Source organism: Glossina fuscipes, unplaced genomic scaffold (genome assembly GCF_014805625.2).
Source record: "Glossina fuscipes isolate IAEA_lab_2018 unplaced genomic scaffold, Yale_Gfus_2 0, whole genome shotgun sequence".
NCBI classification, from domain to species: domain Eukaryota; kingdom Metazoa; phylum Arthropoda; class Insecta; order Diptera; family Glossinidae; genus Glossina; species Glossina fuscipes.
In genome coordinates, this window is record NW_023998414.1 from 39,402,071 (window position 1) to 39,417,925 (window position 15,855).

Here is a 15,855-nt window from a genome sequence, read left to right on the forward strand (position 1 = left end):
ATATATATATATATATATATATATATATACATATACATACATATATATATATATATATATATAAATATATATATATAATCTAATACTAACATTTATCATCAATACTGTATGTATGTAGAATCTCGATCAATAATTCTCTGGATTGAGTCAGAAATGTCGCCTGCAATAAAAAGATCGATATTAGATCTCTGCGACGTATACCCAAAATTCATATCATTTCGTTCGTTTCGTCAGTCTACCGATATGCAATAGTGTTAGTAATGTCACGTTTGTCATGTTTGAAAAAACGAAATATGTCGAATTTTACGCTTTGAGTAAACCTCGCTTTTTGATGGAGAGAAAATCCAGTCAAACCATTCAAACTCATTAGTGGGCTTGCAAAGCGTTAGGAGAAATCTTCTCGCGTCGAAAAGGACAATTTTTCGAGATTTAACTGATTTTGAACAAACAAATGAGTGTCGGCCTTTACCTACCCACAATGAAACAAAAACAATGCATCACAAGTTGAGGTCTTGCAAAGCAAATACAAAATAGTTGATCCCATTTTGCAGTTGTTGGGCGCCCAATGAAACGGGGGAACTGAAGGGAATTTTGCAAAACAAAATATTTTTCTTTACTTAATCATGGGAGTTATTACCAATTGATTATCTATATGCATAGGGGTACACATTTGCTTATTTTGAGATAATGCCATGACATTTCTATTTATATGTCAATTTACCATATCAGGAACGGATTTCGGGTCTCTCTCGGTCTCGCAAATCCAATAATCTATAAGTGTTTGTTAATTTTTACGACTTGCTTGACTTGATTGTCTGCATTTTAAAGTAGAATCCTGCAGTTGTCATGATTACTTTCCATCTATCTATCTGTAAACATTTAACATAATCTGAACATAATCACTAAATAGATTTGTGTTTGTGTGATTGATATTTTCCTTAAAAAACTGAAATAAATGTAAAAATTTCTTATTCTAATCTTAGAAGATTTCTTCTATAAACTGATTCAATCAATGCGTGACGTTTGCATTGTAAGCATGCCGCGAAAGATTAACTTTAATGCTTGCTAGATTGTCAAATAAAAATGAAGGCATGAAGAACTCCTATAGAGAATTGTATAACAAAGGCATTTGTTTGCGATACGCTCGCTTAGCAAATTGTTTTAAAAAGAAGAGAAAAGAAGAAAACAAAAAAAAAAAAAAAAAACAAGAGATGACATTGTCTGTCCTTGTGTTAGTTAAACATCATCATCATTATTATCATTATCATCATCATCATCATTATCATCTCATCTTTACATTTGTTCTTTCATGTTTGATTTTCCGGTTAACGGATGTGAAAATGTTAAAATGTATGTTTTGTAATCATCAAATAGCAGGGCTTCTATTGCACACAAGAGACCGCTTCTGTGTGGTACGAGTTAAAACTGTTTGCATGTGTTTTAAAAAAATATTACAAAATATTAGCCTCAACAAAAAAAAAAAAAAAGAAAAGCAAAACCACTATTGAAAACTTAGTGACGCTTTTATTTGCATATTACATACATTCCAGGGCGTAGCGAATAAATGTCCAAAATTTATTAGGTAATTTTAACTTTGTTTCTAAAGCCTGCTAAAGTCAGCTAAACGAAATCCTTATGACACCTCTTCTCCTACCTTATGTCAATTTGTTCGTATTCGTTTGGCACAAAATTCTATTAATCTATGTTATATAGATCTTACAAGATAAGAGATCTATAGCCTGTCTGTCTGATGGTCGTCTTATGAAAGCTATGCCGCGTTTACGCAATTGCAGGAAACCAATTGATCATTAAGAAATCCACTACTCCAGCCTGCAATTGTAGGCAATATTTTAAAATTGAACTCGTGCTTTGTGATCCTTGGAACCTATCCATAGTTCGAAGATTTATATTCAGCATAAAATCATATAAGTGCTTATAGAACACAAAATCAATAACTTATTCAACTTTATTAAGAGGACTCAACTAGGTATGCAGTCTTTCCTAAAAATAGAGCCGATAATTTTAGCTAATAACGCCCCTCGCCTTTTTTTATACCCAACACTGTTATCCTAAAAAATGACAAAAAAGTTAAAAAAAAAAGAACTACAATTTCATGCTCTATAATATGGAATGGGCGTAGTTGTTTTTTTCTATTTTTAAAATAGACATTTTTCTCGCATAGGCCTTTGGGTATGGTAGGCGTGTCCTTTGAAAAGTTTCCGATCACTTTCAAATTCTCTTGCATATATACTTCTCTTGATAGATACTACGCGATCAGGCCGACAGTCAAATGGACAGACGGACAAGCTCAGATACATTCCAAATTTGCAATCGGCCAACAAATTTTATATACTTCATAAACGTGAAGCAAGTTGAGAGAGAGAGAGACGCTTCAGTTTAAGAGTTGGAAAGCTTCGCACATATGGCATTCGTATAATGGTTAAGGAACTTAAACAAGATTGGAAAGAATAACCGAAGAGTTACATATATATTTTTTCCCTAATTAACTACTTACTCTCTCTCTCTCTCTCATTTTCTCTCTCTCTCTACGTAATCACGTAGCTTCATTATCGCAATGGTGTTTCTAACGCAGCTTGCTTTTGCTGTACGCAAGGTTCCATTTAATGCTGATTAATTAGAAAAAGATCTTGGCTACGCACATATAACAGACAATAGCAAGTGCGCATCTTCATTTGCCAAAATGCACCTTTCTGGACCATTTGTAGTATTTGTTTTAAAAAAAAAAAAAAAACCGCTCAATTTGAAGAATCTCATCTAGAAATCCGTCAAAAAAAAAAATGAAATAAATAAATAAAAAAAAATAAAAAGCAGAAATCGTACACATTCGTCATTGAGAGAAGATAAAATTGTCCAAATTATCTCCGAATAAAGCCTAGAAGAGTAATAGAGAATCAAAATCAAATGCTTCGAGAAACTTTCATCTTTAGGTAAAAAATAATACATTAATAATCATAAGAAATCGTTTCTCTCTGCCTGCACTATATATATATGTATCCATCTTTTTGATAACTGGCTTAAGGCATTCAGTTCGAGTTATCTTTATCGTAGCACGTCCTCTGTCTCTAGTATGGTGTCTGTAATGCATAACATTATGTCAGTTGCAATCAACGCATAAAGAGCAAGTTAAACCTTTTGCTTAATCATATTAGAAAATCAATGACATCCGGTTGAAGCAGAGTGCGTTGCATTTACCTTAAACAGTTGCTTAAGAAAAATTAGAAGTAAATCGATTTTATTTTAATTAATTTTTTTCCTTTCATTTTTTGTCTGTTCAAAGTTCAATTTTGATGCTATTGATAATTTTGCTTTAGCGAATTATAAGCGCAGCGCAAGGAGCTGCTTGCTCTTTCTCCAAAGTAAAGCCACAGTTGGTTCAAGCATTGCGTTTTTAATTAAATAAAATGCATTTAATTACTCGCTTTTATAACCTACACCATTGATGGTGCACAATATATTTGATGTGTGCAGTACCTGCAGGAGGTACTAACTGAAATAGATGCGTCTATTATTTTATCGATTGGGTCCGAATCACTTTCAGAATCGATTTAGGCTTATCTGTGCGTTCGCGATCCGATCTATATCTATCCGTCCATCCTTTCGTCTGTATATCTCTCCATCTTCTTCGATAAAAATGCTCTGGCTAACCTAAAACGAAGTTAAAAGGCTAATGTTTGCCCCATATATATTCCAATTAATAGCTTCACAACAATTTTGAAAAGGAACATGCCCTGCCCATAGTTAAAATAGAAACCATGACTGGACCCTTAAATCTTAATATAAGCTTAGAAGCGCAACTATTTGCTTATACTATTGAAAATATAGATGTGCGAAATATCGGATTCCACCTGACTACAACTCACTCATAACTTGAATTGATAGGAATATCTAATTATTAGCTTACAAGCGGTAATAAGATTGATTCATAGCAATCAATATCGAGTAAATTCGCTCATAGCTTGAATATATTAACCGACATTCGATTTTACGATCGTAAAATTTGCCATTGTAAGCCCGCTACTTGTTACGGCGAGTGGATACTCGGCAGCTACCAACTTTACTCTCTTTCAGCCAATGGGTCATCTTTTAGCCGCGGGTCACAAACAATATATTTTACTACTCCAGTATAATGCTTTATGAATATCAAGACTACATACACTTTGCGGCGAATGTAACTTTTTCACTTGTTTGTTTTCACTTTATTTACAGCAACAAAAAAAAAAACGAAACACATTAAAGGAGGCCTTTGATCATAATTCGTTTCATTTCATAATTTTTCAATCATAAAAAGGAAAAGATTTAATAACGAAACATTTGAAAGACAGCTCAGCATAAAGACGAAGCAAATAAAATTTTACCGGATATCTATAGGAGATTAACGGAAAACGAAAAATAAAAAAAAAAGATGCGTCGTTCTTCGTTTACTCCGGTCTTCAGCTTGAATACGCAGGAACCTGTCATTGTGGTCGAGGAAACGCATGCAATTGATGGCGATGCTAATGTGGACGAGGGCGCAGCCGATCGCGTTGATTTATCGGGAGCCGCTGCACATGTGAAATTCAGATCAAACAGCGATGACTCGGAATCACCAAAAAATCCATATTTGTTATGCCCATTTCCGGATATGCAGAAACGTCGTAAGAATTCGCTGCCTTCGCTGCAAATAACCGAAGGTATTACGGCCAGTCAAGTGCGACGTTTATCGGATGTGGGTGGAGAAACCACAGGCACTTTAAGTCCGCACGAAGTTAAATTTCTGACTACATTAACGCAGCGATCTAATGTGGCGGGCAGTACGCGCAGGCACTCGGTGGTTACGATCTCCGCCGCACAACCAACGCTCTTCGGACGCAGTCGTCGCGAATCTATATCTGGTGCTACATACAGGTAAGCATTGTGAATATATTAATAATGTATATAATATATATAATAATTTCATATATAATAACGTATACACACATATGCACGGAAGAAAAGAAACTTTGCCTTAAAAGAGCTCGAGCATAAAACCTAAGAAGGCCGACTAATATTTTTGCGAAATTTCACCAGCTCCTGAAAATTAATTCTATCTTATTGTGCTGTTCTTCTTATCCCTAGAATCAGGCAACAGGATATATTGAACAATAATAAACTTAATTTTGCTTAATTGAAGAGATCAAGAGAGTTTTGTTGTAATTATAAGCAAACTTGTGCATAAATTTTGCCTTGTGGTACAAGGGCATATATATATAGAGCACAAGGCCTTGAGATACGCTCCCATTTTATTATAGCGATCGAAACTTGTCTGTCCATCTCTCCACTTTATTTTCTAATGTTCAACCATCAGTGCAGTTATTGAGACATTTTGATGGCATTTGGCACACGCACCGTCATGTTTTGGCCCAACGAATGGTCCGGAGCGAACCACTTGCCCAACCAGTTCTATATATATTTTGAAGAAACTTTGTATGGATAAATTTATTAGGCGAATATCTATCTACGTAGGGTGCTCAATGGTGGGCCGAGTCCCACTACAATGTTTTTACTGGTTTTTAGATATAATAGATTCAATAAGAAGACTTTTTTACAGCCTGTTACGCTATTCCTTAAAACTGAACGCATAACGACATATAAAGGTACGGACGATAAAAACGTTTAAATTGCCGTACTTCCGTCTTACGTAAATATTGATATACACTTTTAAGTATTGAAAATAAAATGAAAACAATATCGAATAATTCTGCAATAGTGTTAGTCTTCACGATGCATATTTAGTATGTAATCTTGTATCTGATGAGAATACATCGATGTCCTTTAATGCCTTTTTTCTTTCCTTTGCGTTCCGACTTTCTCAATTAGTGGCAGTCGTCGTGGTAGTGGTTTCCAAGGTCCACCTTTAACTGATCCCCGTGGAAGTATACATAATTTACAATTGGATATAATGGATGGTATTGTACAGACTCGTAAAACACGTTCGGGTAGCGGCGTCTGGACGGCACCCATATTAAAAGAGACGGAGAACAACGTACCTCTACAAACATAAATTCCTTCATTTATCTGACTTAAACTACTAAAGGAGACCAGCTACATATATATATATATATATATATATATATATATATGTATATATATGTAGCGAAAGTTTACCTACAAACCAATTAATATATATATATATATATATACATTTAAATTTAAATCAACAAAATCAATTTTATATATATTTTTATATTTATGTTTTTTTTCTTCTTCTTCTTATTTTCTATCGCAAACTTTTCATCATTTTCATATAATTGATCGGCGTTGGCCGATAGATTTTACTAAAACACACACAATTTCTTATGATACTATGTTATATTATTAATAGAAAATGATATTAATTTTTGCTTATATTTCTTTAAGCAATATTGCAAGAAAAAAAAAAAAAACAAAAAAAAAAAAAACGAATCTTTCTCTCTATTGGAAGCAAGTTAAACGGAAACGGAAATGTTTTTTACTAAATTAAAATGAAAAAAAAATAAATAAATAAATAAATACAAATAAAAACAAAAGAACAAAAAAAAAAAAAAAAAAAAAAAAACTAAAAAAAAAAAAGTATGTTTTCTCGTGGGTAAATGTGTTGAATGTTAAAAAACCTTCATGACCTTTCATATAGATATATGTACATATATATATATATATGTATATATATGTATGAATATGAATATGAATACGAATTCATGTATTTTTACACATCTACTAACGTATTTAAAAGTGTCCTTGGCCTTGACGTTTCCATTCATTCGGATGATAATTATTTATAATTTATTTTTTGCATATGTTTTTCTTTTCACTTTTCTGCTTGAATTGAAAACTAAAAGAGAAAAAAAAAAAATGAAAATGAAAATGAAAATAAAACAAAAATATTAGGAAAAAAAGAAAAGTAATGAAAATCTTTGAAAATAGTGAGAAATTCTAAACTTAATGGCGGCATAAATTCAAGCTTCTTCTTTAAAACGCATTCGTTACAAATTCTCAGTTTTTCTTTGCAATTCTTCAAAGGCAATCATACGAATTCATCGACTGAGCGATTTAGGTAAAAAACGAGAAGGGCAAATCTACCAATGGATGGGTGTTCCAAAATGATTTGAATTCTATTTGAATTGTTGCAAATTGGCTCAATACATGTGCATTGAAATCAACTAAACAACAACGACAACAAAGTTTTTACCTTTGCAATCTTTTCTGTTTATATTTGAAAATTGTTTTATATTATTTTTATTGTTGTTATAGATACTAAGATAAGATAGTAAAAGATAGCCAGCCACCAATCGAAGGAGCAGTCCCCTTCGGTGTCTCTGCTCAAGAGGACGAGCTAGAGGGAATTGCGGCAGCTTGGTGGGTGGGTCAATGCGTAATCGGTAAGTGTTATGGCCTTCACCGGCTAGGCCGACTCACTATAGCTGCCAACCAAAAAATCTCTTTTTGTCGCATATGAGATTGTTTGCAAGCGCGATTCTTACCTATTCGGTGACTCATGCTAAGCATTAGCGCTTCTGTTGCGATAAATTTTAACAACATTGCCTGCCCCTGTAACAAGTCTGCTATTTCAAGCACATCTTCTGATTTGGAAAATCATTGTGACGCAACTTCTTCTTCCTGTGCGATAGTCTCTCATTCAAAACAGCTCAGGACTTCTGATCCTATGTGCAGCTATGGAGAGCAGCTGACTGACCTGTGCAGTTTCACGCATTTCATCTTCTCTAAAGCCTTCACACAAACAATTGCTCGCATTCCAAACAAGATTAGCCATTGCCTTTGCTTTACCTGTCTTCTACGGAAATGGGTTCGCTTGCTTTAAAAAATCGGCCGCAAATATTTTATGTTACACTTAACTGGGTTTTATGGCATTGCCGGCTATCGATTACCTTTTATTGTTCGCCTTCTTAGCATTAATCCACGACTTATCACTTGATGTCGTGGGAAGTACTGCAACTCAGTCTCTCTGTAACGTGTACACATTTTGTAGCTAATCAACGCTTACTACTCGCCTTTGATGGTTCGTTGAGTACGGCTTAATACGACCATAGCTTCTGCCACTTAAAGAAGTCCGCCTAACTTAGGCCTAAGAATGCTTTAATAATACGATACATCAATTAATTAACTGGCGAAGACTTGAGCGGATATTTAAGTTAATTTACCGGCAAACTATTGACGCGTATTCCCAGAGTGCGACTTTATTTTATTGAAAACTAATACGATTGTAAGTAAGCGAGCGCCCCTATGAAGACTTGCTTATCGCCAAACATAAAAGTGAACCGATTTGCATGGATGGTTGTTTTTAAACTTATCCTTACCCAAAAATCTCCAAAAGCGTGTACTGTACTTGGTGAACAATTTCTATTATATAATACTCTGCCGTCTAATGTATCGCAATACATTCCGAGCAACTCTTAAAATCGATAATATTTCGCTTCATTAAAAGGAAAAAAAAAAACAAATTATTATGAAAGTTATGTCTAATGCAAAACATATGATAAATCACAAGCGCGATGGCCTTGACTGGCTCTTTAGACAAACTATTCTGGTAAATGGCAGCAATGTTGTTGCTTGAATTACTTCTGCAAACTCTTTAATTCTGTGCGACTTATTTAATATATATTTTATTATACCCATTACCGAAAGATGGGGGGTATATTCATTTTGTCAATACGTTTGCAACAGCCAGAAGGAAGTTTCAGAGGAGCTTCACAAAGTCTACATATTCTTGAACATCTGGCTATCTGTGTGATGTATGCGGAAGCTATCTGCCACAAATTTGTCAGAAACAATGAAAGTCCGTGCACGCGGATCATTTACGGAAAACGGACAAAATCGGTCGAAGGATTACGTGAGTTAAGAACAACCTCCATAACCCACGGGTTTTTGAAAGGAATGAAAAGTTGTTCGTTTGCACATCACTCAAAAACTATCAATGTGTATTCTGTGGCTGATGCTGGAATACCTGTACAAAAATGGAAAAAACCGCCCACGCCTACCAAGTTTAAGTTTGTTTTCAATACCTTATGACAGATGCGCAGAAGCAAGCTTTAAAAAGCCCCCAAAAATTTATATATTCTTGACTAGTGTCAGCTTCGGCATGCACGTCCTAAGCATGTCCGTCTATTCGTCTGCGCGTTTGCCCAACTGTGTTGTATATATATGATAAACATTCAATAGGATATCATCCACAAATTTGCAAAGGAATTTGAGAGTGAATTAAATCAGTCAAAGGACAGTGGCGTCTACAACACCCCACGTGCCTATGTAAGAACAACTGTGAACAACTTTGCTTTCCGTATTTGATTTTTTACTTCTTACTCAACTAAACTACAACACATACACCACTAAACTTATGCAGGAAATAGAAGAAATCATAGATCATCATATGAAAATTTAGTTCTTTTCCTCTTTTTTAGTCTTCTTTCGAGTAACGGCGATAACCAGTATAAAATATTCGGCCAAGATCGAATATAATTTTCTTACATGCTTGTATCTAAACTTTGAGGAAAATGGTGTAAAAGTTTTCAAGTTGTACAGTCTTGTGAAGTAATAAAATTAACTTTTTTTCTTAAGTATCATGTAAATGCATTATCTTTGTTGTTGTTGTTGTGGTTGACATCATCTATCTATCCATGTCCATATCGTATCGTATCTTTTATTCAGGATTAAGTATCCTGTTTTAAGCATATCTTTTATTTAAATTATATGCTTAAATTAAAAAAAAAAAAATAAATTTGGATTTTTTCCATCTTTTTTCACGTTATAAGAGAACAAGAAAAAAAAAAAAAAAGAAGATTTTTTCCATCTTTACTTTCCCTATATAAATATATATGTCGTTTTTTTTTGTTCATGTCCCATCTAGAGAGAAAATTTCTTAATTTATTTTGAAATTAATAAATTAAAATATAATAAAAATCAGTAAATAAAAAAAAAAGCCAAAAATTTTCAAATGATTCTTAATTACTTAACAAAGCAAATTGAATCGAGTGACAGTGTCAGCCGAAAACCTACATAAATGAATAGAAATTCAACGCTAATTAATTTGCATAAAAAGACAAAAAAAAAAAAAAAAAAAAAAAAAAAAAGCAATACATATAATTACATAAAATAATTTTTCATAAGCGTTATCATCTATATATATACATATATATATATATATATATGCAAATGAATATGCATATATGTGAATATGAATAACGCACAAATGTATGTATGTATATAAGGTAATGTTATCAGTATTTCATAATTATCATTAAATGAATGTATGTTACAAATTATTGTTGTTGTTATTATTATTAGTAAACAAAAAAAAATTTAATTATTAAAAACAAATTACATTTTTTAACTTAGTAGCGAAAATTTTTATTATGATATATATTATACACACGCACACACATATATATATATTTATATATATAATAAAATAATTACACACCAGGGTCCCGTACATAATTTACCTAACATATGAATAACAATTAAAAAAATTGTGAAAATATGTTCAAAGCTAATATCACCAATATATATATACATCGCATAAAATAAATTGAATGCGTGTTAATCTTGCAATATCTACATACATACATATACCTGTATGCATGGATATGCCAAGCAAGAAGCAAGAAGCAAGAAGCCTTTGTTTGTGCATAACAATAAAAATACAAAGGGGCGTATAGTCGATTATCTACGAACGTTGTAATACACACAGATGGAAAGTATAAAAAAAAAATAAATAAATAAATAAATAAAAAATTCAAACTAAATACAAAACAAAAAAAAAAAAGAAGAAAAGAAAACAAAGAACGAACATTAAGTACCCACTACTTACCTATCTTGTGGCGATTCATTGTTCATTTTAAACATCGTATCATCATGTTCGGGAACTAATTTCTCTGATAATGCAATGCAATACGCTTCAAGCTAGTCCAAAAAAATATTGAGCCTGATATGACAAAAAGACAGCATTCTCTACTTATTACATATTATGTATGAAAATAATCTTATGAATTCGTATTCGTGGAACAGAGTGTTGGCGACCCTGCTGCCATAACATATATGTAAACACCGAACTGCTCTCCGGGGCAGTGTGGATTGTTTACTGAATTCATGACGGTAACGGTATGGTATGCTTTGTGCCTTGCAAGCAGACTATTGTCAACACAGTCCGTACGTCCGAGCATGCTATAGGGAAATCTGTGATGAAAATTTGAAGAAACTGCATCCAGAAGAGATTCTTTATTCCTTTTCGAGGCACATTTGTCATTGTAGTATGTATAATGTGTATAACTAAATGTTATCGTAAACAAAGCTTACGCGTAATCTCGCCAATCGAATGGAGTGCAAGTGTGATTTCGAATTTCAGTCATCACTTGGCTAACACACACATATGGTCTCTTTTGAACTATATTCACTTTAGATACAAATTAAATTAAACCAAGATTTCCTTTACATACTTTATGCAGATGCCTTCGAATCTTGCACAACGATCGAAATGTAAATCTTCTACACGAATAATGAAATAATAATGCAATGATCAAATAATAAATGATATGTTTGAATGGTGACGGGCTCCTTAGCCTACAATTCTATTTTATTCCTAGTAAATGAAGACGAAGTTTATTTCGTCCTTGAAAACGAATTTTGGAATCTCGCATAGACGGAGATGCTTTTGTAAAGTGAAACGCATTAAAGTTCAACGTCAAGGCAACTTTTTATTTTAGTTATTTCAAAGACCATGAAAGCATGATTCATTCGATTCATAGATGCATGCTAGGGCAAGGTGGAAGAGTTATGTCTGATCTGTATATAAAATTTAAAAATATTTATTTTTCTTTTTCAATTTACAACAACTTGTTACCATCTCGCAGAGAAGCTATCAATGTCTCTTTTATTCATTTATTCATCTTTTCTTGTACATATATCAACTCACGAAATGTTACCTGCGCGTGCAGCCACAATAGTGTCTGGGAGGGATTATAGATCAAAAAGAATGGAAGAAGGGACTAGTATTTGTATACGTCCGAGAAAGATCTCCGCTGGTGGTGGACTGTTCCAAAGGCTGGCAATGCGATTCCGTATTGTATCGTACAATATGCAAACGAGCAGATGGCTGGATTAAGCGAGCCGTGCTATGCTGTTAAAAGGTTTAATTGGTGAACGAGTCTCTTCTATCTCTTCTATCCACACTTGTCCCGGTTATAGTTATACATAGGCTTTACACGGCCGGCATTCAGCTTTGTCATACTTGAAAGGTCGCTACAACCAACACACACTCGCTATACTCTAATTTTGGACGGTTTTCGGCGGCTACAAGTAAATGGCCCGGAGGATATTGGTTACAGTGAAGTATTTCTCACACTGCTCCAAAAAACATAAGAACTTGATTGCATCATTCTTTTGTATCCAACGAATGTGTTAAGACAGAGAGAGAGAGAGAGAGAGATCATTGGGTTTCGGTGGACACCGAAACTGGGTCTATTAGCTCGATCTTGTCCTGTTATTTTTATGAGATCTCCATTTAATGCGTCACTCATCATGCAGCAGTTTTTTGTCTTTGTTTATCTCGGCGCTGTCTTGCCTGCTGATGAAAGGCAACGAATGACAAAAGTTGCTGTCATCCGCGGATGAATAAATAGGATTTTTTTTTTATGCATACAAGACTGTCATTGCCTAGCACCAGGAAGAGGGAAAGAGAAAAAATTGGGTCTTACAGCACCCCTTCCATTTAAGCGATAGTTGTTTGAGGTTAACTTGTTTTTCTTCCTCTTTTTCTTTTTTATTATTTAGTTGCCTTAAAAACAAGAACTATTTACATTTCATTTTATCCGATTAGGTAATTTTTGAGAGATTCGTGTATTATTATTCGTAATCCAAAGATGCAATACTAAGTAAAAATTAATTGCATTTTGTAAGGCTTCAATGATACTCTTCCCTTCCCTTTAAAGGCATTTACTATGAAACTTTCCTCCTATTAGTTGGTCGCAATTCCACGAATCGATTGCAATAAGCATTCGCATCGATACTTTGTTGTTGTTTTCTTTTTTCTTTTTGGATAGTTTCCAGGAAAGCTTTTTCTTTTTTTTCCAATATGAGTAATCACTTATGAGGCATTGTGCCCTTTTCGTATAATGCGGAGACGATCAGGAAGATGTGAGGAAAGAGAAAGCGCTGCAGGGAGTTAGTCGCCGCCGTCTAGTGGATTAGGGTGCCCAATCAGTTACTGTTACGCCCTTTACCGACCAATCGAGCATCGGTTATAGATACGGTCAAGGTAACACACACACACACACACATACACATACACAAATTTGAGCACACTAACACTGACTCGGTAATCGCGGCTCTTATCTACTAAACTAATCATGCGGCCAAGTAATCTTTCCTTATTCCTGTGAAGAAAGAGCATTACGTTTGTTTGATGATTCATTAGCCATTTTAGAAAGAGTGCCTGGTCATAAAGTGCCTCCTTCTGAATAATGAATTCTTCTTATTTTTGCAGTGTCGGTAATTATATGTATAACTGTAGGATGCTGTGGGGTATTTAACGATGGCCACTGTCCCACTATAGGCTTTTCACTTGTTTTGCGTCCGAGCTGAAGCCGATTTATAATTCTCCGAGCTCGATTTCGAACTCGAACTCGATAACTATGGATTATGAACTCACTGTAAGTGGTACAGTGGAGTGTTCGCAGGCGTCGATAAAGTAGGCGTTTTTTTTTTTTTTTTTTACTATCGAATGAAAAATCTTTTGATTGTAAAAATGTCAAAGTCGCGCAACATATGCGCACCAATGACGATCGAGTTGACTCGGTATCATAAGGCGTAAGCCGGCGCCTATTTCACGCATAAGTCACTTTAAGCTTAAAAAGACATGTTTTCATTCACTTATTAATTTTCTTCACATTTTTCCTTTTGTTGGTTCTATTTTGCTTGCATGCGCTTTAAAAATCGCAAAGCATAGTTGTTGCATAAGTGATTTTTCGTTCATTATTTTCAATAATTTTATGATAATTACGATTTCTTTTTATTCACCTCTTTACTAGGGCAGCATTTTTTTTTTAATTAACTCGGAGTTACGCATTGAATTTCACTTACGACATACCTTTGCATTGGTATTCATATTCTCATGAATGAACAATTATTGCCTTCCTTGGTTGCGTTGGTTTGTGGTGGGTATACAAGTAATAAAAATTACAAAAACAAAAAATGTAACAAATTAAAAACAATAGCAAGCATATAGAGTACGAAGTAAAATATAATAAAAACTAAAAGTTTTCTGTCCCTCAGGTTATATGGTTTTCAAAGTTTATACATAATACACACACACACACACACACACACACACGTATACACTTGCCGTATAAATAAAATAAACAAAAAAAAAAAAAAAAAAAAACAATATTGAATTTAAATCCAAGTCCTTTACCCACCAGTGTTTATTATAAAAAATTGTTACGCCTAGTAAGTGGACTCCATATGTGCGGACATGCATTGATCCGCAGACACGTGCAGATGTGCAAAATAATGCAGAAAGCAGAAAATGAATTAAAATCAAACAAATGAAAAATTTCTCGAGCTTCAAGAATCGCTTAACAGGTTGAATGATGTAAACAGTAGTAGTAGTAGTAGTAGTAGTAGTAGTAGTAGTAGTAGTAATAGTATTTGTAGTACACTAGCATAGTACGGCTAGCATAGTATTTTAGAAATAATTATTAACTTGAAATGTTTTTTTTCGTTTTTTTTATTTTTTCCCTTTATTTGTTTATTTATGATGATAAAGTCGAGGCAAGAAATAGATCGCATGAGAAGCGATGCGAAGTCTGGTGTTTGAACAGCGATATCTGGCGGTCGTTGCCCAAATTCTGATAACAAATATGCCAATCACTAAGCCAACAGTCATCAGGTTCATCTTCTTTCACATGCATGTTAGGTGCACACATGAATTCCATGTATTTTTGTCGATAAACTTCAAATTTCATTGAAACCCCACTAAGAATGATATAATCGAGCAAGGTCGATCTTTAGACACTTTATAGCAAGCACTTCGCTGCATTCATTTCCTAATACTACCAGAATTATGCATTACATCTTTATGTAAATGCATAATTTTCATGAAAGTTTCCGTCAAGGAGAATACGTTAAACTAACGTTATACTAAGCGAATTTTATTATTTTTCACTTATTCTTCCATTATAACAAAACAAAGCAAGTAAAGCTTTCTTGCCGTAGATGAGTTTGCTTTCCTCGGACACATAGTACAATTATTCACTGGCCTTAGTATTAATACACGAGAAGCTCATTTCTAATGAAAGCGACCATATTGGAGGACTCCCAAAATATCATATGACATGATCTAGATTTACTGGATAAACTTAATTTAATTCGTAAAAATTTTATAATTTTTCAGTTTCCGTCAAAAGGCAGGAGGCCTCAGATCGACTTAGATAATTCTGACACAAACTTCATACACACTATACCTTATGTGATGTAAGTTTGTATATCTGTAGATTCCTTGGAGAAATGAATTAATTTAAACTGTAAACATCTTCTTAACCAAAATATCAGGACCCCTTGCGAATGGTGAGCACATTATTACATATATATGGTCCGATTATGGTTGAAAAACTACCAGTTTGAAAAAATTATGCTCAAATCGGAATTTCAAATGTTGTTGATGATGATGTAAACGATGAACTTTCCGAATCTCCATTTCAAGCTCTTATGGCAGCAGTATCTACGTTTAAATGATTTTATAAGCTTAATATCATATGAAAATCGGAGAAAAGGGCGAAAAACAATTTTTTTTTTGTTGTTGTTTCTTACACTTCTACACCTTTACATGGG

The 15,855-nt window shown here is 33.8% G+C and overlaps 1 protein-coding gene across 1 annotated transcript; it reads left to right on the forward strand.

The window, feature by feature from the left end:
* Nucleotides 1-4,237: 4,237 nt before the first annotated feature.
* Nucleotides 4,238-6,094, forward strand: LOC119632019. Its single transcript, XM_038024692.1, has 2 exons — nucleotides 4,238-4,905; nucleotides 5,857-6,094. Exons 1-2 carry the CDS (start codon nucleotides 4,424-4,426, stop codon nucleotides 6,038-6,040), a joined length of 666 nt encoding a protein of 221 aa, XP_037880620.1. The 5' UTR covers nucleotides 4,238-4,423; the 3' UTR covers nucleotides 6,041-6,094.
* Nucleotides 6,095-15,855: the final 9,761 nt, after the last annotated feature.

Coding starts and splice junctions, on each gene's coding strand:
- LOC119632019 (XM_038024692.1), top strand. CDS start 4,424: ATGCGTCGTTCTTCGTTTACTCCGGTCTTCAGCTTGAATACGCAGGAA. Junction 4,906..5,856: donor ATATCTGGTGCTACATACAG/GTAAGCATTGTG, acceptor TTTCTCAATTAG/TGGCAGTCGTCGTGGTAGTG.